At 38.2% G+C, this 23,103-nt stretch overlaps 1 protein-coding gene across 1 annotated transcript in view; it reads right to left on the reverse strand.

Annotated features, from left to right (window-relative positions):
- Positions 1–907: 907 nt before the first annotated feature.
- Ube4B (Ubiquitination factor E4B) overlaps positions 908–23,103 on the reverse strand; it is a 59,721-nt gene continuing 37,525 nt past the window's right edge. Inside the window, 3 exon segments of the mRNA XM_089091071.1 lie at positions 908–7,156; positions 19,523–19,697; positions 21,912–22,185. Of these exon segments, the coding sequence (XP_088947197.1) occupies positions 6,945–7,156; positions 19,523–19,697; positions 21,912–22,185 (661 nt within the window). The 3' untranslated portion in view covers positions 908–6,944.

The following is a 23,103-nucleotide window of genomic DNA, read 5'->3' on the forward strand; positions in this document are numbered from 1 at the left end:
AGAAATACTAGATAAATCTCAAAATAGTATTTACTGCTGGTTTTGATTAAACAAAAATTGAAATAGGATTAAAGATAATATTCCCAGTTTTAGCAACTTCTCAAAAATTCAGACCGATCCAGGCAGTGTTCAAGATCAACAAGATTCTTCCATTTTTCTTGACAACTCAAGTATCTCTATCGACATAGATGACTCTGGAATCGGGTACTTGGAATTTATTATTATGATTAGTTGTAGAGCTCATCACCTAAAAACAGGCTGATTTGCCGCCAGGGGAATCCTTCGAACTCTGTCGTTTTTGCCGCCTCATCTTGCTCGTTTGCGGCCACCTTTTTAAAGATATTAGAGAATTCCTTCGCCTGGATATAGGGGTACTACATTTGAAAAATTAGTCTTTGAAATTTTGAACACAGCCCTTAAGAGAGTTTGAATGGCTTCATCACTAAAGAACATCTTGCACTGATCGTAGTTAGACTCTAGAATACAACACCCACAACCTGAGTTTCCTTTACTTTCTAAAGGTCTCTAAATTCTATAATTTCAATAATTACTGCTAATGGAAAAAAAATTCTAAAGTCAGAATTCGTCACGAAACACCATGTACCAATGATCTTATGAAAGACTTAGCGTTGAATATTCAAGTATACACAAGGCCGTATCCAGGATTTTTTTTTTTCGGAGGGAGTTTTACTCAAAGATTTTTTTTCGGGAGGGGGGTTTACACAAAAAAAAACCCTCAGAAAATGCATCTAAAATTTGTTTATATCCATTTTTGTTACGTTTTTACGAGTAAAAAAAAAAACGTTTCAGGAGGGGTTCAAACCCCCATAACCCCCCTTCCCCCTGGGTACGGCCTTGAGTATACATCAGATACTAATCAAGTTTTCCTAGTGAAAGATTCTAAAGCCAGAGTTAATCAGAAATTTTATTCAAAAATCGACGCGTATCATTAAGTTACTCCAAACAATTGAAAAGCCGTCTATCAAATAAAGCATAATGCAACACTATAAATAAAGACAAACAAGATAGTTATACTAAATTTATACCCCGGATGTATCTCAAGCCCTGCTCAAGAATGATGCCTAGGCAAAAGTAATATTTCCGAGTCTGTATTCTCATTAGATTACCCAGATTAGGAATGGGCTATTCAACTTTCTACTTGAAGGTGCAAATAGGTAAAATCAAAAGAAAAAAAAATGTGGATATGATAAAAGGCAAATAGCGAAGAGATTATAAATAGTAAACACATTGGACTAGTTTAGCTTTCCATTATAGCCCTTTGCATCGTCTCATAATTTAGTTTAAATGGTTGTTTTTGGGTAATGTTAATGGAGCTTCTCTATGGTCTATCTCACTTATATAACCCTTTGTAAAAAAATACCACTAAATGACTGGCATTTGAGATAAACTTTAGTGCTCTTTGTTAAGTTAAGTCTCGGTTCCTCGATAAAACCTATTTGCACTTCAAGCAAAATTAGCTCATTAGCTCACATAGTAAGGGCCGGTGGTAGTCGATTCAATACAATATGATGTTAGAGTCTGGATGGATATAAACAAATCATGATCGCGATGGATATATATATTGAAATTTCAACTGGCATATTAAATATACATATATATAAAAAATTTCGTGAACATCTTGGCCAGGAAGAGAATTTCTGAAAACAATTTTTACAAAACAATAAAAACTTCTGGGTCATTCACAGATGATATTGCTAGCCGATGGGATTTCTCCCTCCCCCAGATAAACACCATTGAGACGACGATGTCATCTGAAATCTTAAGCCAATCTATTATTATTTCACTGTAGCAGTCGTTTGAATCAGTTCTGGTTCTTTTGCTTCAAGAAACGAACAGGCTATGGTATGGCGCAGTAACAAAATTTGTTCATTAAGAAGTTTAAATACCGACTGAAATTCAACCTAGGACTGTAAGTGACCACAGCGACTCGTATTCGCGAATTTCACCGTGAAGGATGGGACGGCAATTAAAAATATGGCTTTTAAAACTCCAAAACGATATATCAGCAGGATGCCTTAAAAGTGTAATTACATCGGTCAAAAACTGCATGATATTATTTAGGACGGTCGATTAACGAAGATTTGTGAAAGTGCTAATGGCGTAAAAGTTTTTAAAAATAAGTCAAGCTATGAAAGAATACTTAATGGATTTTTATCCATTGGTCACATTTACAAGGCGTATGTGACAGCAGATAGGATCGATACACTTTGACCCCCCCCCCCCACGACTAAAAACCTTTTAGTAGAAAAATATTTCAAAACTAACAGAATTTACAAAAAAGACATTTTCATACCATGATTTAAGGAAAAACTGCCCCGATTTATTTATTCCGTTGGCAACACCTCGGTTTACTATTAGAAAAAGCAATCCTCGAAAACTCTATAGAAGCACATCTTATAGCATCAAGTAGATTCTAGCAAATAAATGACACTAAGATTGTACTGCTGTCCCTTATAGAATGCTTAAATCAGTAATAAAAATGTGCCAAGTCCAGAAAAAGGAAATAGGCTCATAAAGCTCTGACTAAAATTGAATCTCTTTCTTTCCGCTACAGTTGCGTAACACCAGCGAACAGTTTTAAGACCAAGTAAGAAGCAAAAATTTTTATGATCAAAATTGAGAATAATAACTGAAAAGAAAGCCACTGTTACAATAAGAGGAAATAATAAATTTTAAAACCTTTCAGCAACTGTTCAGTCCATGCATGTACTTGCTGCAGGACCAGGCATTTTTCACCTCACCTGCCAGCTAAAATTAATGTTTCATGGGAGTTTGTTTAACCATAAGCTCCCAAGACTCTCGGTGGCTCAGCTTGCAGTCACACAACGGAATCCCGTTCCGAAGGACATAGGATTTCAAGTGCAGCGTGGTATCTATCAATGCAGGGATTACACCATGTTTAATGAATAAACTGAATAATATTGAGCTTCATCTATTTTCAGGCATCGATACTTTGAAACTGACACAAAATTGACTTGATCAGTTAATACGGAACCTGCTAAATTGTGTCCTAATCTAATGCCTACTGTCATCAGAGTAAAGAAAGCGGATTTTTTTTTTTTTAATAAAGGCAGAAAGTGGACTAATCCCAAAAAAAATCTTTATCCTTTTTTTTATGATATTGTATATTTAAACGAAATTAACAGTTAGATCTTTTTCCTATCAATTTCAAATTTGCACTCATTATAAACGATTTTTTTTTTGTGGCAAAGTTTTGTGTTTATTGATGATTATAGTAGGACAAGGACCAATATCAAAATTTTCAACTGCTAATAAATCCTGGTTGCATAACAGCAAATTGTGTGTGTATCTTGATACTAATGACACCATGGCAACAGTAATTCAAAATAAGCGATAAATCGTCTATTTTGTATCTTTTCAAATAGGTCTAGGCTAGCCTAAAAAAGTGAGAAAAATGAAGAAATTCAGTGATTAGTCCTCAGTTTTGCTGGCCTGGAACCATGGGATATGGGGAAGAAGAGGGACCTGGAACCCCCAAAAAAACATGGCAAGAAGCACATGTGCCTTTCTATGAGAAGTGTTAGAGGAGATTTAGCCCTTAAAGGAAGAAACGTTCTTTCCAGAAGAAGGTCCGTCTAGCTCAAATTCAATTAGAGGCTACGTCTCTAACTTAGAAAGTACTGAACGGTTTCAAATGCAGAAAGAGCTTTGCGTCACTTACGCGTACCATTGCTGACCAAGACGGTGTAAAACCTCCTGTAATCCCTGTAACCCCAGCCAAACGGGATATTTCGATAACGCACTTAGAAATCCCAAGTATCTATTTCAGAGCATATTGTGGTATCAGCTCTGACAGTCGGGCAGAAAGTAGAAGCAGCGAGACAAATACTACTGGTGTTGAAGGTTCACGTCCTCTTGAATTGACTGGAAAATTTAGTGAAATCCCAGATGATTCAGTAAGAATGATAATTCGATATTTTGATTCACTAAATACAGATTATTCAAAATGTTCCTTGGAATAGCGAATTCCGTGCCCGATTCAAACAGTTCCTATACTAAGAGCAGTGGGCGAAGGAGTCGATTCCAGCAAAGGGGTGATGGGCTTAGAATAAACACTGACGAAAGAGTCATTAGCAAAAAGCAGGTGCTGAATCATCAACAGCTAAAGAGCATGCTTGTGATGAGCCACAAACCTCCTCCAATATCGAAGGGAATTGTAGTGAAAGATGTGAAAGTTGGAATACTGATGATTTTAAAAGCTGTATGCCAACACAACTAATGGAGACATCCTAGATAGTGAAAAGAGCTAAAAAACATAAATCTGGAAAGACTGGAGATGAGGGCAATAAAGCTGAATCCAAAGAGAGAAAGGAGAATCGAGTCGATTCGATCCAGCAGTCAGGCGTATGTTACACGTGACTCTGGTTTTACAAGTGACAAATTTGGTCCGTCCCTATCTAATGGAAGAAGTTCAAAATCAATATGCTGGGACAACAAAGGTCTTAAAACAGATCCATTAAATCGGCACTCCAAGCACCATTGTGTTACACCAAAGCACCATAATCTACCCTTTTCAATAAAACAGAGATGAGACCTCTTGAAATTAACAAAACTGTCTTACAGGTTAAATAATCCGTCCTGTTCTGGGACTTAACTATGGCACTGATCTTCAACAATGTGTCTTCGTCCGTAACCCCATCAAAAAAATCTACTTGCTAAAGCCTATACTAAAGAATCAAAAGAATTTTTAATAAATGATGATAGTAATTCACTTTTCTCTTTAAATTCATTAGAAACCAAGTCTGTGGCTATAAAATTTCAACCTGCAGAAGCTGGACTAAACCAGGCTCAGCTGAATTTGGAACCTAAATCTTAGCAAAAAACATCAATTGGCTGTAAATTTACGTTGAATTTGATTGGCTTTTCTGGTGATGCAAATTTTAAACTTGAATTTGGAAATGAAAAGTGGGTTATCGATTGCTCTTCTAGTAAATCTGAGGCCAAGGCTGTGTCTGAAGAAATCGCTAATGGCTGGTTTGAAACTAAGTTCTCTGTCAAGAATGTTGGCAATGTCTCAGGATTTGTTGCTCTACTGCTATATAAAGATAAAGCAGGTCCTCAACCTCTGTCGCCGCTATCGAACCGCTATCGCTCAACCGCTATCGAAACACGACGGATTTAAAGTTCCCGGCTGAAGTTTTGAATCTAATTTTGTCATCTGTCCCAGGAGATACAGTGGACTTAACTTCCTTCCGGATTCCAGATGATTACTTCAGATTTTTTTTCTTCTGAGTTTAATTCGCGGATGTTTGCACTTGAAACGTAACAAACTGAGGAAAAAAGATATATTGAGCTTTAAGCTGACTATACTGCCATAACCACCTTCAATTCTTCTATGTCTACCCAGAAAAGCTTTCCATCTAAGACCAAATTCCGGCTTGTGAATAAATTATTGAAGTATGCTAGGACTGAAACTGGAAGTATCTGTGATGAAAGTGGAATTGAAAAACAACTATAATTCTCCTATTCAGGTTAAGGTGGTTGAAATTCCCTCTGGATTTGTGGTCCGCAAATCCGACCTGGAAAAGTTTGTTCGTCCAAATAGCTACTTAAACTTTCCCGTCGAACCATGATTATTAAAAAATGCCTTACTGAAAAAAAAAAAAAAAAACAGTAATTAAAAATTCAGCACGTGCAGCATCACTGGAATTTTTAAAAAGTAGAAATATAGAAAAATACGCTTATTTTTTCTCTTTTCTTAGTACAATTGAGTAGCAATTATTTGTAAAACCAATATTTTTTTTTAGAAATCTAAAATTTGGCAAAAGAACTACGGTGATATCAAAACCTAGTCGTCCTAATTATTTTTGTGAGGGTTTACAGAATATATAACACAGTTCAGACAAAATTAAACCTGCTAAATATCTCGAGAACAAAATAAGAAGAGATTTAATGAAGAGAAAATTTGCACGCTTAATATTAAAACCGAAGAAAATTATTCCAACGAGTCGACAGAAATTTGTATAGATTGAGGGAGTTGGCTGTAACCTAGGTATTACAAAATATTTCTTATAACACTTTTCAAATCATCGCATCCGAAAATAGATATAAAATTAATCTATGAGAACAATACAACTAGGATTATGATTCTGAAAATAGCGCCAATGTTTGCACTAGGGTAACTAATAAATACAAGGAAAATTACTTCTAATTCTGGTTAATTGATATATTACATGATTAATTTTCATTATTACTGTTTAACTATATTCTTAAGCTGTTATCTGTTTCTAATCAATCATTACATTCAGGGAGGACCAAGCAATATCTTTGAAAGTCTGTGAAAACTAGCGCACAAAAATATCCACTACCTCGCCAAAATCCGATTAGCTTGATACACACAAGACTGTATCCAGGGGGGGGGGGGTTTACCCCCCCCCCGAAATGTTTGTCCGACTCCCAAAAATATAACAAAAATGGATATAGAAAATATTTGATACGCTTTTTAAAGTTTTTTTTTGTAAACTTCCCCCAGAAATTTTTTTTTTACCCCCCACCCCTAAAAAAATCCCACTACCCATTACCTAGCCAAAATTCGATTAGCTTGATACACACAAGACCGTATCAAGGGGGGGGGGAGTTGGGGGTTTACACCCCCCCGCCAAAAAAAATGTCCGACTCGCAAAAATATAACAAAAATGGATATAGAAATAATTTGATACGTTTTTTATAAGTTTTTTTGTAAGCCTCCCCCAGAAAAAAAATCTTTTCGTAACCCGCCCCCCCCCATCCCGAAAAAAGTCCTGGATACGGCCCTGGATACACCATTGTCATGATCTGCTTTTACGGAGCATTTTACTTAACATTGGTCTAAGAAGGCAAAAATTGATTTCACTAAAAAAGAACAAATAAAATAATTTTCCAAGGTTCTACACTTTGGTCAACTAAGAAAGCAATAACTTTATCTATGTTGATTCAGACGATTTTTGTACTTTCCACTCTTGTATTTTCTGCTTAAGTTCTGAAGCTGGTACAAGCATTTCTTCTGTGAGTGGCTGCCGATTGAACGGATCAGTAGAAGAATTGAGCAAATGTCGAAGGATGATAGATCGATCCATTACTTTCCCACTACTAGGAAGGATAACTGGATCTTCCATTAAAGTGTCCATGAGAGGATCTAAAAGCAGAGAAAAGAAACATAACAATATGTATTTGTGCTTATCGAATATGAATTTTGAGCCCTTTAACCTGAAAAAAAAAGAAGGAGCGAGGGGAAGAGAAAGAGAGAGAAAGAGAGAGAGTGAGAGAGAGAGAGAGAGAGAGAGAGAGAGAGAGAGAGAGAGAGAGAGAGAGAGAGAGAGAGAGAGAGAGAGAGACAGAGAGAGAGAGAGAGAGAGAGAGAGAGAGAGAGAGAGAGAGAGAGAGAGAGAGAGAGAGAGAGAGAGAAAGGTGAAAGGCTCAACTACCAATATAGTCTACCAAGAGCGCCAAATTCTGTATCTCGCTTATTTCGATTAGTACCCATGCCGGAAGGTAGAAAAATGTTAAGGTGGGATCCCAGGGTAGTCGACCATACTGAAAACGAATATCGTAGGGCGCATGTTCACCGTTGGGGCGTTTCTGAGATATAGGCCAAAAACACCAAATTTGGCCTATAATGGGGTTCGACGATTCTAATTTGTTTCTGTACAGAAAAGATTGGTCAAATCCAGCCTACTTTTTCATCAATCGAAAGAAGATACTTGAGGCTACACGAATATAATTTTTGTTTGAAAAAAAAAAAATAAATAAAAAGTAGTACAATTTTTACTGCCGTTTAAAAAAAATTAAGATTTTTGTCAACAAATTTCTAAAAGAAAAGCTATAAACTCGAAAATGTTTTTTAAGATAAAGTAATTTTATTTTATATTAAAAAAGAAAGCTCGTTTAATTCCGAACACATTGAGCTGAGAAAAAACAGTTTAAATTTATTATTTCTGAGGGTTCTGCAACTATTTTTGTGAGTGGACCCGATAATTAGAATTTTGTTTAGGAACATGCTTCCTAGCGTGAAGTTTTTTTTTCATCAAGTGACAGCAAGTAGAATTAATCATTCCTGGACAGATATAGAAAGTCATTGACCCTGAAGTGACGATGTAATACTTTCAAAGTAAAGGTAAACACCAGCTAATTAGTGTTATTTAGGCAGATAAACAGTTATTTTATGGGACATGACCGGTTTGTTAGAACTATGGCTCAAAACATCGACTAGGGTGTAGTTTTTGGGTTCTTGGGTGTCAGTACCGGATAGCAAGTGATCTTGGTATCACGACGATTCATAGAGTTCGCCCACGTTACTCTACGCCTCATTTTGGCCAAGTCATTTATAGTCGGGGAGCCAAAGTTGAAAAAGTCGTCAAATAACGATTTGTAAAAACATTTTGGTACACGAGTTCTGACTTTTGGAAACGATATTTTCGAACATGCTGATTCCGTTTATTTCGGGAATTGCGACCACCAAAGTGCGCTTCATAGTTTAATATGAGGTCAAAGTTTCGACTCGATCATCTATGGAAAAAAAAATTTAAAACTAACTTGTTCATTGCTAAGTAGATGACACTGCATCGTTCTCGTGGCTTTGTTATGGTTATGTTTACTGCCATCTGCCATACAGGTGCAAATTGATGGTAAAAAGCTTAAAAAGCTAATTAACTCTATTATTTGATCCTTAAAGGTTTGTCTTTACCAGTATTTCACTTTTTATTGTTTCGCTTCGTCTTTCAGGAATTCTTGGTATATAAATTTATAAAGCATAGGCTAAAAGTCTTACCAGTTTTGGGGTCAAAGGATAGTTAGAGGCTTACTTAAGTGGTTAGAAGTAGGGTAAAGGTGCAGATTAGTTCCCCCTGATAAAAGCAACTTATTTCTTACTATTATTCAGTAAATTGCAGGGGTGTTCACGGAAGGGGTATTACGAGGAGCTTGGCTCTTTTGTAAGCTAGCCTAGGTGGTACAGGTTTTTTTCAAGCATAGTCAAGCAAAGGTGGTACACTCTGACAGTACTTGGCTGTCTTCTCTTTCCTTTTTGTGTGTCAAGAGTCTCACTATTTACCATTGCTCTGCAAGTCACTAACTTTATAGCGCATCCAGACTATCCGCTTTCTGGAAAAATGGGATGGAAATCCGGAAAAAGGAATAGCCCTCCAGACTTGGCGGTTTTTAAAAAAATATCGATACAAGTTTATCAGCCATCCTTATCAAATCTGTTTTTCTGAGCCAAAACCTAAAGAAAACAATTTTAGAGCCTCAGTTAGACAATTTACCTTTTTTCTATTTTAAACCACATCAGACAACTATTTTTATTTATAACTTATCATGTTTAGTCGTCTCCTTCTTCTGGCATTTTTTCCAGAAAAGCTGTCCACACTACAGTCTTCCGTCCCATTTTTCCGTTTTCGGACCGTCTGATCCTCCTGCCCAGAAAACGGAAAAATGGGATGGAAGACCTGTCTACATTTCCAGATTTCCGTCCCATTTTTCAAGAAAGCGGATAGTCTGGACGTGCTATTAGGTGGCACAAAAAAATTTTAGGCTAGGTGGAAGAAGGTTTGGTGGTACCTTCTTTTTGGCCAATACTATGCTGCAATGCCCAATACTATGCCACAAAGTTGTAAAATTGTTCAATGGAGAATTATTATTATTTAGGGCGGACTCCAATGGGTTGAGACTCACGCCTCCAAGGCCCATTGCCTCCACAATGGAGCATTAAGAATTTTCATTTTCCATCGTGTCATTTTCATCTTGTCAATTGTCATTTTCTATATTGAGGAAGTGACGGAGGTGGCAAGAAAAGTAACAATCGCAGCCAATGGAAAGAATCCTACTGACTATAATCCTTGAATGACTTGCGAGTGCACTTATTCCATAGGAAAAAATCGTTGAAAAATCTTCCGCCCACTGAAAACAGCTTTAAATATCACATCCTTAGAGTTGTATATCAGTGGGGAATCGTTTTACAGGCTATGGAGTCTGAACCAATAGTTTAGACCCCCTAAATTTCGGATGGGCATACAGTGACGCTTTCGGGGTTATTCCTCTGACAAATTCATTGTCGCAGCGGCCGATTTCTATAAGCCGTATTGCAGTTCATTGCAAGTGTAGAAATATATGTAATGAAAAGTGCTCCTGTGCTGGAATCCGCAAGTGCAACTTGCTTTGTGCTTGTGCTGGGTCATGCAATCTTTCTGAAAGTGACGACGAGTCTGACTAAATAAAAACTTAAAAAACATTGCTAAATATATTTAAATTATTTATATTCGACCAATCGTATGTTAATAAAATTGTAAAAAGCAAAAGCTAGTAAAAGCAGTTCTAAGCATATTGAAGCTGTTGTGCTTGGATCAGGAATTTTTTTTTCTGGTGTGGTAAATTAACGATCACCTAATGTTTGGCTAGGTATAAAAGAGACAACTACAATATTCTAGTAGAAAGCTGGACTTAGTCTGAGTGAAATAGAAAAATCAACGAACTTAGTTGCAAAAAACCACCAAGCGCACCTTTGGCGCTTATATTCCCGAGATATTCGTAATCAGCATGGTCGATTTAGTCTAAAACCTCTCTCAAATCACTTGTCCCCCTCAGATTGCTATTTTGTCAGATTTTCAACTTTGGCTCCCCGACTATTAGGACATTTAGTCAAGGTGGTCCGTCACACAAACTCAGTGGTGATAAAGATAACTTTACCTAAGATAACCATGAAAATTGGTAAATGTGATGGACGGTGATTATTAGAGTGTTCACAATCATGTTTGACAATGCAAAACGGATACGTCAGCTACATTTTATTAGAGCTCTTTCCGTCCCTTCTTGGCTAGAGTCCTCTTCCGGCTCATTTTATCTCAACTCAATTTTGTGGGAAGAAATCATACAATCAGATATTTAAGGAAGCATTTTCAATTCTTTTTCCAGCTTGAGCCTAGAGAGGACCCTTGCAAAGAAGTGCCAGAATACAGCTCTAGTAAAATGTAGCTGACGTATCAGTTTTGGATGGTCCAATAATTCATGCTTTACGTACTTTATCTTTTATCCACTCTTTTATTTTACAGATTCTGCGAAATCGTGAGAGAATATCCCACAAAGTATGCAGCGGCTGCCATTTGAGCTGACACCAAGTAAAAAAATCCAGATTATCAGTCAACTACAGCAAGTGGGTGATTTGCCAGGATGTGACAGAAGATTCCCTCTGCAGGGTGAAGAATGTTGCAATCCTCGAAAAATGTACATCACGGCTGCGCAGTGATCACTGTCGACCTTGCAACTGAATTAGAAGACGTTGATAGTTTTTGAAAAACAATCCTAAATGGCATCCATCATGTCGAAAGGATCTGTACAGGCTTGTACCCAATCAGCCAGTGAACGAACCCAATACAAGCAGATCCTCAAGGCGCCCTTTTGCACCAGAATTTGAATACCGACAGAAATGTGTCATTTGTGGAAAAACACAGAAGAAAGTTAGCAGACCGAAAGTACCGCTGATAAAAGTTGCTAAAAATGCTAGGGCAGACCAAATTTATGCAGCCGCTACAAAGCTCAGAGAAGAGTTCCCAGACGTGTTCTTCAGTTTCGACAATGGCCTCGGTTGTAGCATTGACATGGTAGCAAGTGATGTTCAGTACCACAACCTGTGCTTACTACAGTTTATGAAAAAGGCAAGTGCCCAGCCGGTGAAACAGACGTACGAGAAGTGCTTTTTGGAACTTATTAAGGAATACGAACAAGTTTTACTGAAAGGAAAGACGGTGAGAAAGACGGAAAGACGAGGAAAGACGACGAGAAAGACAGTGTCAACTACGCGCTTCATTTGTTTCGATCTTGTCTAGAACAGACCCAAAAATCAGAAGAAACTATCAGTCAACCCGCTTGAAAAGAAGACTTTTACAGCATTACGGAATTTCTCTGAGCGTCATTTCACAGCCGGAGCATTCTGACATCTTTTTTCTTCGCGAGAAAATTTCTGCTGAAAGTTTAATCGTTGCTATCAACAGCGTTCAGCGAACCGTCGAAGAAGAGTTTGTGTGTATGTGGTCCGAAGAAGATGACAGCAGTGGTGATTTGAGCTCTTTTCAAGATATCTTACCAGTGGTGACAGCCGAATCCAGTGATTCCGATGCAGAGTTTGACATTAGTTTGAAACAGCGCTTGGCCTTAAAGAACTTGAACAAGTTTCAGTGGCCTTAAACCCGATCAAGTTTCAGTTAACGAAGACAGCAGACCACTTTCCGGCAACCAAAGCACTGGACCGCGGGCTCCATCACGCCGGTGTAGCACTAGACATAGTTCAGTGTTTGGCGACCAGGATAGAAATACACTATTCATTGCAGCCAAGATTTTGAAGCGAGCAATCACTGATCAGAAGTGCAAATAACACCCGACCAGATCTCCCAAATGATACCAAAAGAGCACCACAACTTTCTTGTTTACCTTCTTGAAGAAGAAGAACCGTGGGACAATCCAGAGGTAAAACAAGACTGTATGCCGAAGACAGAACAAAGACTTATGAACATCGCCCAAGATATTTTATTTTCCGGGTTTTACGTCGAAACCCCGAAACATATTGGGCTTTCAGTTTATGTCTATCATAAGACTCGAAGCAGAGAAATCCTTCAAGTTCTGAATAAAAGTGGTTCTGGTGTATCGTACGATACCCTAGAACCAGATCTCCCAAATGATACCAAAAGAGCTCCACAACTTTCTTGTTTACCTTCTTGAAGAAGAAGAACCGTGGGACAATTCAGAGGTAAAACAAGACTGTATGCCGAAGACAGAACAAAGACTTACGAACATCGCCCAAGATATTTTATTTTCCGGGTTTTATGTCGAAACCCCGAAACATATTGGGATTTCAGTTTATATTTATCATAAGACTCGAAGCAGAGAAATCCTTCAAGTTCTGAATAAAAGTGGTTCTGGTGTATCGTACGATCCATTCGACGATTCCTAGCAACAGCGGTAGACGAAATGAGGACTCACACCACAGTAGACAGCGTCTATGTTCCTCCTGGCATAATAAAAGATGATGATTCTTTGATTCAATTCATGCATGACAACCTCGACTTTCTATGGTCCTCCCTTGATGGCACATCGACTCATATTACTAGCATGGCAATGGTGCAGACCTCGGAGCTCTCAAAGGACACCCAATCAAAAGTCGCCGTGTCATCTAAGCGCCAGAGAAACAAGTCAGTTGAATGTATACCGAAAGAAAAGCTTGAAATCAATTGTCAGGGATCGAGGATCTTGAGAAAAACGATGATTGAGAAAGAACTCCATTCTGTTAACTTACTTCTCGAGACTCCAAAAGAAATTAAACACCTGGACAAGGCAATAATGTTGGCTAGAGAATGCCCAACACAGCTTGTGGCCACAGAAGAAAGTCCCCTGTCGTTACCAAGCTATCGAACGATTTGCAGTAAAGTTTCGAAGCAAAATGTTCATAAAAGCACCGTGTTTTACTTGCCTTTCCTTCATGAAGCACCAAACAACCATACAAAGGTCGAAAAATCTCTGCGAACGTTCATGGCGATAAGTAAAGCTGTTGGATGTGACAATACGGTGGTCACGCAAGATTTCTTCATTTATCAGCTAGTACAGGGAGTGAAAAGTAAATACCTGGATGACTTCAAAAACGTAATCCTATGGATGGGAGGCTTCCACCTCCTGCTCAACTATCTCAAGGCAGTTGGTAAGATAATGGACAGTTCCGGACTCAAAGAGATTATATTGCAGGGAAAGCTGCTGCTTCCTGGTACTTGCGAAAAGGCATTTCAAGGAAAAGGCTATTACCAAGCTATCAATGCCTACTGCATACTGTACGATGTCTTGCTAGCCATCTACTGGGAGTCCTTGGAAGAGCATTACTCCGAAGCACAAGAAAACTTATCACGTGTGGACCAGCTGGATAGTGCCACTGAGTTATTCAGGACTTCATTGGCAAACGGTGTTGACGCGCGAAATGCACTTCAGGAGGCAAAGGATACCTTAATCACTTTGGCTCCCATAGTGAATGCCTTCGACACCCTGCGAAATGCGTGGCCCACGTTTGCTTTCTGGCGGCAGTTCTTGAATATACTTGAAATAGCGATGCAATTCATTCATGCTGAACGAGACTGTGGACTAGGAGTCTCATTTGACAGCAACTGCTCGGTGTTGCCATACTTGGCGGCGGCTGACCATCCTCAGTATACAAGATTTCTCACATAGTACCTATTAGAAATGCGAAGTTCGCCATAAACCTTTCCTTATGTACACAAGAAGTTCATGAAAGGATACTTTGCAGTAGAGAATGCACGCGATGTTCATAGCCACTTGGTTCGATCAGATAATGGACTGTACCGTGAGCATGGATACTAAGATGACGGCCGGAATAATAGTAAAACAGATGGATGAAAGACAATCTAAAGCTTGGATTCTTATCTTACCGGTTTCCGTTACCATTAGGAATGGTATACTTTAAGTAGTCAACGCATCCACAGATACATTGAAACATAACGAAGACAATTAGTAGACGACGACATAATTACAACTTCCGCGAGATAGAGTTCGGGACATTTTCACTATATGTGGCAATCCGTTCAGCAGAGTGGACTTTGACCAAGTGAATATTGTGACGTCAAAAGTTGTGAAAAATGAGAAGATTGTTTCTTATATTACTTGCGCCGCTACAAAAGGAAAAGAGGTAACCGAAGATCTTCCGTGCAGAAGGAATAGAGATGTAGGAAAGAATGCAGTCTGCACTTTCCCTTCAGATAGAAAGACTCAGAAAGCGAAAGGTGTCCCTAGAACCAATCTCCTGAGCTCTGAAGTAACTATCTCGAAGAGCTGTTACAGCCTTGAAGAGTAACAGCTCTGAAGCTACGGCGAAGAAAAGGAGAAAGCAGTTGCAAAGATCCTCACAAAAGAGATTCTTCCTTTCTCTCCATCCAGCTAAGGATATAAGGAGGACTTGCAGCTTGGCCGGCGACTTTGAAATCCAAAGAAAGAACATCAGCTACAATACACATCATTGACCTAATGTCCAAGATAAGGTCATATCGGCCTGCCAGGTTTGAAACAGTCAAATCCTTCGCGGAAAAATTTGCTTCTATCGTTGCTTAATGATCTTCCAGTGGGTATTCCTGAAGTCCACATTGTCGCAGATCGGTACGACGGGCTGTTTAGGAAGCTCACGAACATCGGAGAGTCGATCTCTTTGAAATCAGCACGCAGACACCGACGAGGGACAGGGGAAAACCTCCAGGTTTCCGCTCTTAGCACAATGAAGAATGGGGTGCCGTTTAAAGCTCAGCGTCTAAAAGCCGGCTCCTCGAAATTTTGTATGAAACCTGGGAGCAGATGGGTGATTAGCTTCCGAAAGCACTCAACCTTTTTCTCTCAGGTGGGTTCAGGAGAGATTCAAATTGTCTCTGGTCAAGCTTGGCTGCTGTCCAACTTTACCAGAACACTGTGACTAAGAGGAATGCTTGTCCTCCAGCCACGAAGAAGCTGACTAACGCCTTATTACACATGTCAAGTATGCTAGCCGTTACGCTTGTAGCTTCGTTGTGCATGCCGATGGCACCGACGTGGCAGTAGCCTGTGTTCATTTTTTTGAACAGCTTCAAGCTGAGGGACTGAGCGAACTTTTCTTGAATTTCTCGACTTAAATTATCCCAGTACACTAGCTGGCGGATGGAGTCTACTTGTCCAAAGAGGAGCAGATTATGTTACCGTTCGTGCACTGTCTGTCAGGGTGTGACACAACGAAATTTTTCTTCGGCTTCAGGAAAGCTTCTTTCTTAAACACCGTGGCGTTTCCAATTTTTGCCTCAAAAATGGTGTGTGTTACGGACGGATTGAGGATGCACAAGGGAAGCTTTCAGTCGACGCGTTTAGAGAAGTTTCCGACCTATCAAAATCTCTGGTCATTGAAATGTAAGGTAAACAGGCCGGATTCAATTCACTGGCCAGTGCAAGGGCTTACATTTGGTGCCAGAAACAAGATGTGAGAAGACTGCCACCTTCTGACGACACCTTCGAGCCATGCATACGAAGAGCCATATTCGCTATATGAATAATCTTGTCGTCAATATAGGCTCGGCCGAGCATTCCAGATCCACTCCTCCGTGGATGGAAGATGGCTGAAGGGGGAGTAGATGCGGTCGTCTCAAGCTGTAAAGAAGCATCAAACCTGAAAGCTTACTGCAGATGCAAAAGTGGAAGATGTAGGAAAGACTGTAGCTGCTCAAAAATGAAAGGATGCTGCAGCTTATGCTCCTACCGTGGAACGAGGAGGGCATGCAGGGAGTCTGACCTTGCCCCATCTGAATTCTCGGAAGAAGAAATTGAGGAATATTTTTGAAAGTTTTATTTGATACATTTTACTTTTAATTACAACAGGTCCCTAATCAGTTACTTTTACCCAATTCTACGGGTAGGCCGAATAAGACAACTCCAGTGCGCCAACTGAATCCATCTGTGAAGCAGAATTCTTTCTTGTAGTAAATATCTCAGTCGTATCAGTGGCAAATCAGGTCCCAAAAAGGTAATTGCAGACACCTTAGTACACCAGAAAACGTATTCGTCCATTCTAAAAAAACACTTGTTTTTAGTCAACATTTTTTTAAACCTGTTTTTATTTTTAAGTTAAAGTTAAAAATTTTAAACCGTGGGAGACCACGGAATCAAATGGGGAGGAAAAAGTCTCCTGTACTTGGATTATGCTGATGATTTAAGCATCCTAGATGAAAGTGTGAGCAAAATGAATGCAGTTTTAGAGGTTTTGCGAGTTCAGGTGCTAGAATTGGTTTGAAAATTAATGTTAGGAAGACTAAGTCACTAAGTCTAGGAATAAGTGAAGATGAAAAGGTGACGTTGGGCAATGAAAAGATTGATCAGGTGGGCAGCTTCACTTACCTTGGTAGTATTATTAGTAAAGATGGTGCGAGTAGTGAAGATGTTAAATATAGTATAGCCAAGGCTCAGGGTGGTTTTTCACATTTAAAAAAAGTCTGGAAGAATAGGAAGATCAGTCTGCAAACCAAGATTAGAATATTAGAAGCTAAAGTGATGACAGTGGTCATATAAAGCTCAGAAGCACGGGCGCTCTAAAAAACGGACGAAGATTTGCTAGATGGTTACCAGAAAAATTGCTTAAAGTTTGTTCTGGGTACCAGGCTGACTGACCGTATTTCAAACAATAGGCTATACGAAAAATGTGGTTTAATACCGCTTTCTAGGGCTATAATGAAAGAAAGGTTGAGATGGCTAGGGCACGTTGTATGGATGAAGGTGACAGATTGCCAAAGGTTGTCCTTTTCGGCCAACCATCTAGGGCTAAACGGAAAGCAGGTCGTCCCCATCTGGGGTGGGAGGACGTCATAAAGAAAGACTTAAAGGAAATGGAAACTTTGTGGATGGGTGTAAAAAGGAAGGCTTTGGATAGATTGGGGTTTGAGGAGGAGAGTGTGTAGCTGTTTTGGCATTAGGCAACTTAATGCTGCAGTGAGTTGGTAGTAGTAGTAGTAGTTTCACGATACGCCTAGTGATCATTTCAGCGAAACTACAAAACAAATTCACAGACCTTTTAAAAATAATAATAGTTTATATTTTTTTTAGCTCAAATTGTACGGAATTGAATGAACTTTCTTTTCTAATATGAAAATAAAGTTTGTTACCTTGAAGATATTTCGAGTTTTTAGCCTTTCTTTGAGATATCAGTCGAATTTTACAGCACTTATTTTGAAACTGCAGTAAATAGAGAAAAAAAATGTGTTTTTTTTTTCAATTTAAAAATCATATTCTTGTAGATCTAGATCTCCTCTTTCGATTGATATAACACTACGTCAGATTCCTAAACCCAATAACTTGCAAAAAATCCTGAATCGTCATACATAGTTATAGGCTAAATTTGGTGTTTTTGGCCTACATCTCAGAAACGCCCCAACGGAAAACATGCGCCCTACAAAATTCATTTTCAGCATGGACGACTACCTTAGGATCCGTCCTCAGCATTTTTGTACCTTCCGGCATGGGTGGGTGCACGATACAGAATCTGGCGCTCTGACTAATATAGTAAGTAGTTATCTGATCGTCAAGACTGGTAGCGTAGCATGAAGTAATAAATAACACCATGAATCTTGCTATAAAAAAGAAGATAACACGTTTTTTTCTGATTATGAGATACCGCTCTAATAGAGAGTGAATATGATTAGTTTTGTGGTTTCAAGAGAATCTTCCGAGAAAGAAAGAGAGGGCAAACACAACACGTTTGCTGTGTTTTTGTCGTCCATAATGCTAAAAAAAAAAATTAGTTTTATTCCAATATAACAATGACGGAGGAGATCAATACCAGCCATCTATGTTGCCTAGGGCGAACACCAGCGAACACGTAGAATTTCTAACATGAAATCAAATTACTGCAACTATTAAAACGCAAATGGCATTGAATAGAAACAGGGAGTGAAAAAATAAAACAGCTTGCATCTACACAATTTCTTTTTCCTGGAGCCTTTACTTTCCGATGACTTTTTGTTTGAAGTACTTTTAAGTTTCTTTCTAAGTACTTTGAAGTAAAAATTGACTACTATCGCTAGTTCTACTACCACTGATAACTCGTTGCAACGCAAAGGCGCTGGATGCCCATTGCCACCATGGAAGCTTTCTGGTCAGCTTGTAGTGGTTTTTCTTAAATATAGGTTGTAGGACACAATTTACAACGTCCCAACTAAAATATATCAACTGAGCCAGAAAAGCACCATAGCACATAGACTGGTAAAAAAAAGAAAAAAAAAAAGGATTTAATCTGGCACGAAACACAAAAACGTCCGTTTTGACGCAAAAACACAGTTGTGTAAACTATGGATAATAAAACTCATATCCAGAATTTATTGGTAATAAAACTCATGTACCTGATGATTTTACCGGAGAAAAGGGCCAAAACCAAGAAGAAAATGAACTTCTAGGCCACAGTTCTGCCGGGAAAGAAGTCCTTCGGATCAATCTTATCATGGTTGTAGCAGTAGCTGCAACCTAGTCAAGGACGAGGCACGGCCCATAGTAACCAAAAATGAAAAAACGAATAAAAAAAACTAGTTTAAGAAGACTCATTCTCCTGCATGCAGGTATAATCAAGACTAATAAAGAAGTTTCCAGCAACGGAATCGTACTATAGATGCGGAAATAGTGCTAAAAGAACCACTCGAAGGTCAAAAAATAAAACACAAAAAGCGAAAAAACAAGATTTTTCTCAGTTCTGAGCTATACGTATCCCACATGCTTATCGGTATATTGTATTGAAGGAGAAAACCTGAGAAACCATCAGCGCTCTCCAACCCAATTCGTCCCGATTCAAACCAAAACAAGCTATACACCAGCATTTTCGTTCTAACATTGCAATATCAAACTCAAAGTACTAAAAACTTGGATTTTGAAGTTGAAGTTTTTATTAGAACACAGTCCTGCGGACAACTGGCTTCTAGCTCCGTTACTCTTATACTAATTATTCATATTTTACCCCAGTATGACTTACCCATAAACTCATCTGGAGCGTCACTGTAATCAATGTCCTGTTTCTTGTTCCTTAGCCTGGCTTCACAAGCCCTGGAAGCAAGGTCCCTCCACTGTAAAATTTGTATAGGAGTCTTGTTTAAATTCCTTTCCAAGCGAACAGCTGCATCCTCAAACAATTCCCTTGAGAACGACCGCTAAAAAGGACAAAACACAAATGAGTGCATATAAACCTCTTATCATAGCTTTCTATTTGTAACTACAACCAGCCTAAGTCTTTCGCAAGTCTTTGGATTTGTCTCTCTTATTCTACAGTCTATTATGCCATCTAACAATCTACCATTAATTTTTTCCTTGGAGAGTTTTCTAATCATTTTTTTGTTTCCTCAACTAGATGGTGGGGGAATAAGATCTCTTAGCCCTTTCCCCAGGCCTTCTAGTAAATGTATATGTTCGGTAAAACTGAAAGCATTTGAAACATACAGGGTCAAATTTTTTTAGCAGATATATTCCAAAAAGTTTTTTTTAACGACGGAAACACAAACAAAACATAATGTTATCAGATTCTGTTTTCAACAGTCTTTCCCCAGTTCCATGATTTTTCTTTTCGCGCCAGTGTCTACTATTGCGATAACGTTATTAGAGCAACTTTTATTGACAATATATATATATATATATATATATATATATATATATATATATATATATAAAATAATTTGAAAATCAAACAATGACATTAAAGTTTTCTTGATAAACTTGACAAAAGGACTTGAATAACTTTCGATCTTGCATAAAGATAATGGATGCCACTTTAGAATACCCAGTAGTCTGCATTTTCATCATATGCCATGCTGCTGGTCTCGCTATCATGCAGTCTCCAATAAAAGTTGACTGGCGCCCAGGACTAGGATAGAAGCCCGCAAACAAGCGACATCTTGTTTTACAAAATAATCTTTATTAGAACGACAGTGTGAGCTAAACTTTGAATTTAGGGTCTCGCACTGATCTAGAAATCTAGAAAAGAAGGAAGTTCAAAGCTCGCTAATGAGAAAAAGTTAGAACTGGCTCGCTTTTTATTTACTAAATCTGTCTTCATACAGTCATCCGGCATCCTTCAAGACTACAACGAAGAGATTTTTCCTTGCAAAAGATTAGTAATCATGCATGCATTTTATGTAAGAACAATGATTGTTCTATTCTGAAAATATTACCATAATTTGTAGAATAGAGAAGACTGACACCTGCTGCCAACAAGACCTTTGGGACTTTCAGCAGGCGCTGCAAAAAGTTTTTTTTATTACGTGTAAAAAAAATTATCTTATCTTCATAGCTACTACCCTTCCTATCATCTTAGCAACATGCGACATCATTTATCGAGGTAACCAAAGCCAGGATATTAAGAGGGGGGGGGGGTACGCGCTCAAAGGAAAAGACATTTTAGCGAAAGAACCCAGTACTTTATAGCTTACTCCACTAACCCTTTTTCTCAGTTTAATAAACTAGAATTTAGCTATCAATAAAGTCTATAGAAGCTATAGAAGAACACATAAATCGTACACAAAACAACTAGGAAGCAAGAAACAAAATAATCTAATTTTTAAATTCTTTGTTTTTCTTGCTTGTGGCGGTAGTCTGTATTGAAGTTTTGTAAATCGTTGAATTATTAATTTTTTCGTTTGGCAATCCACTTCAAATTACCCTATTTTCTTCTCCTATTTTTCTGTATTTACTTATTATATTTTCTTTTTGTGTTGATTTTGTTTCTCTGTTATGTGTTTGTTGTCTATTCTAGATTTTTAACTTACCCTATCACTCCTATCTTCGGATTTACACATTCGGAGCTTTCGAGCAATTTATTATTCTTTTCCATGAATAAAGTTGTTAGCTAGATAGTCAAGGTCTTTCCCATGACCTAACTCGGTATATAAAGACCAAACTTAATAAGTAGTTTATTGGGTCATTAATGAATAATTTTCAAGACACAATTCGGTTTTTGAGCTAATTTGTTATAAAATTAAACCTGTAAACAACAATAAACGACGATTCAAGTTCAATTGGGAAATACGTCCACACACATAGAATTTGTTCCAAATCTGAATTCTCTAGCCCATCCTCAACAGTTTTCTCTTTTGAAATCGTCATTTTCTTTTCTTTCTTTTGTCCTTTTCTTTAAATTTAGTAAGTAGCGGAGATATGGAGGAAGGTACTCAGCTTACTTTGGACCAAGGGACAGAGCCTCAAAACAGCAAAATACATGAAATTGCAAGAAAATTACAAAGAACAGAATAAAACACGACAATTCCAAAAAAGTAGGCCTAAAGCTCACCCTCCAAACACTGTATGAGAGCCTGATGATACGTGATATTCATTCAATGTCCGAAAATGGAAACCAGAAGCATGACTGAACTCACCTCATCAGCAGCTAAAGCTTGAGCAAAAGTATCAGAGTCAAGATGTAGGTAAATATCAGTCAGGTGACTAAGGAGTCTTTTTGGATCCCATCCATATTGATCGGCTTTCTTCACTTTGAGATTCTTACATTCAGGACTGGTCAATTGCTTTAAGTTATGATTTAGCATCGCTGAAAGCCGATCCACCAATTCGGGCCTCATAAATGGTTCCCTAATTTTTTGTGTTAGATAATGAAACATGTCTACTGTTTCTCTTGCCAACGTAAGATACGACCTAAGATCAGAAACATTATAAAGACATGAACACACACAGAGGAATAATAAGAATTTTCATTGAGCATTGGTTCTATTTCCCACAAAATCTATAAAGAAAGGCCCGAACAGGGCGTATCTTCTAGGATATAACCCCCCTTTCCTACATAAAAACAAAAAAGGGAAACCTTCTCATATCCTTAAAGATTTAGATAGTGGGCCTATGTAGAACGTAGACATGTGGCTATTGGGATTCAAGCAATTTTTTAGATGTAATTATACAGCAAAAAAAAGGGGGACAGAGGATTTTTTTTAAGCACGTTAAGCGAGTGCTATGACACTCATTAATAAATATACAGATGTAACAGAAATGTTGCAGTCATCACGTCCAATCTTAATATCACCAAAAGCAATAATCCGGATTTGAATATTTTGGAATCTAAGAAATATTTGTGCTTTTGCCACAAAATCCTTTGCAAATCGATTAGTTTTTCCAACTATCTTTCCAATGATTTATTTACGAAAAAATTTACATTTTTTCCCGAGCATTTATTATAGTCGAGATCAGCAGAGAAACCTTACATTTTTTTTTTCCTTCACCTAAGAGGGTAATATTGACTAAAATGATACGCCATACTTGGATTAGTTTGAACACTACGGACAGACAAAATATTGGCAAAAGCAAGCCAGCGCCCCCGCCTCAAGAAGTGTCCATGAAACCTTCTATTAAAAATTGAAAAAAAAAACATAAAAAGGGAATTACACTTCCGCTTGAAACTTTTACCTTGATTTCTCAACCCCTAAAGGACCTAAGGGTACGGAGCCACGATCTGTTATTTTGGGGGGTTTGGGTATAGAGCCACAAACTTTAAGGCTTATGTTGCCAGTGCAATTTTGGCGTCTTATTTTTCTGCTCTCCTACGGTTTTAATATATCCACG

This window comes from Artemia sp. Qi Xiang Cuo, chromosome 6 (assembly GCF_049724085.1).
Source record: "Artemia sp. Qi Xiang Cuo chromosome 6, ASM4972408v1, whole genome shotgun sequence".
Lineage (NCBI taxonomy): Eukaryota > Metazoa > Arthropoda > Branchiopoda > Anostraca > Artemiidae > Artemia > Artemia sp. Qi Xiang Cuo.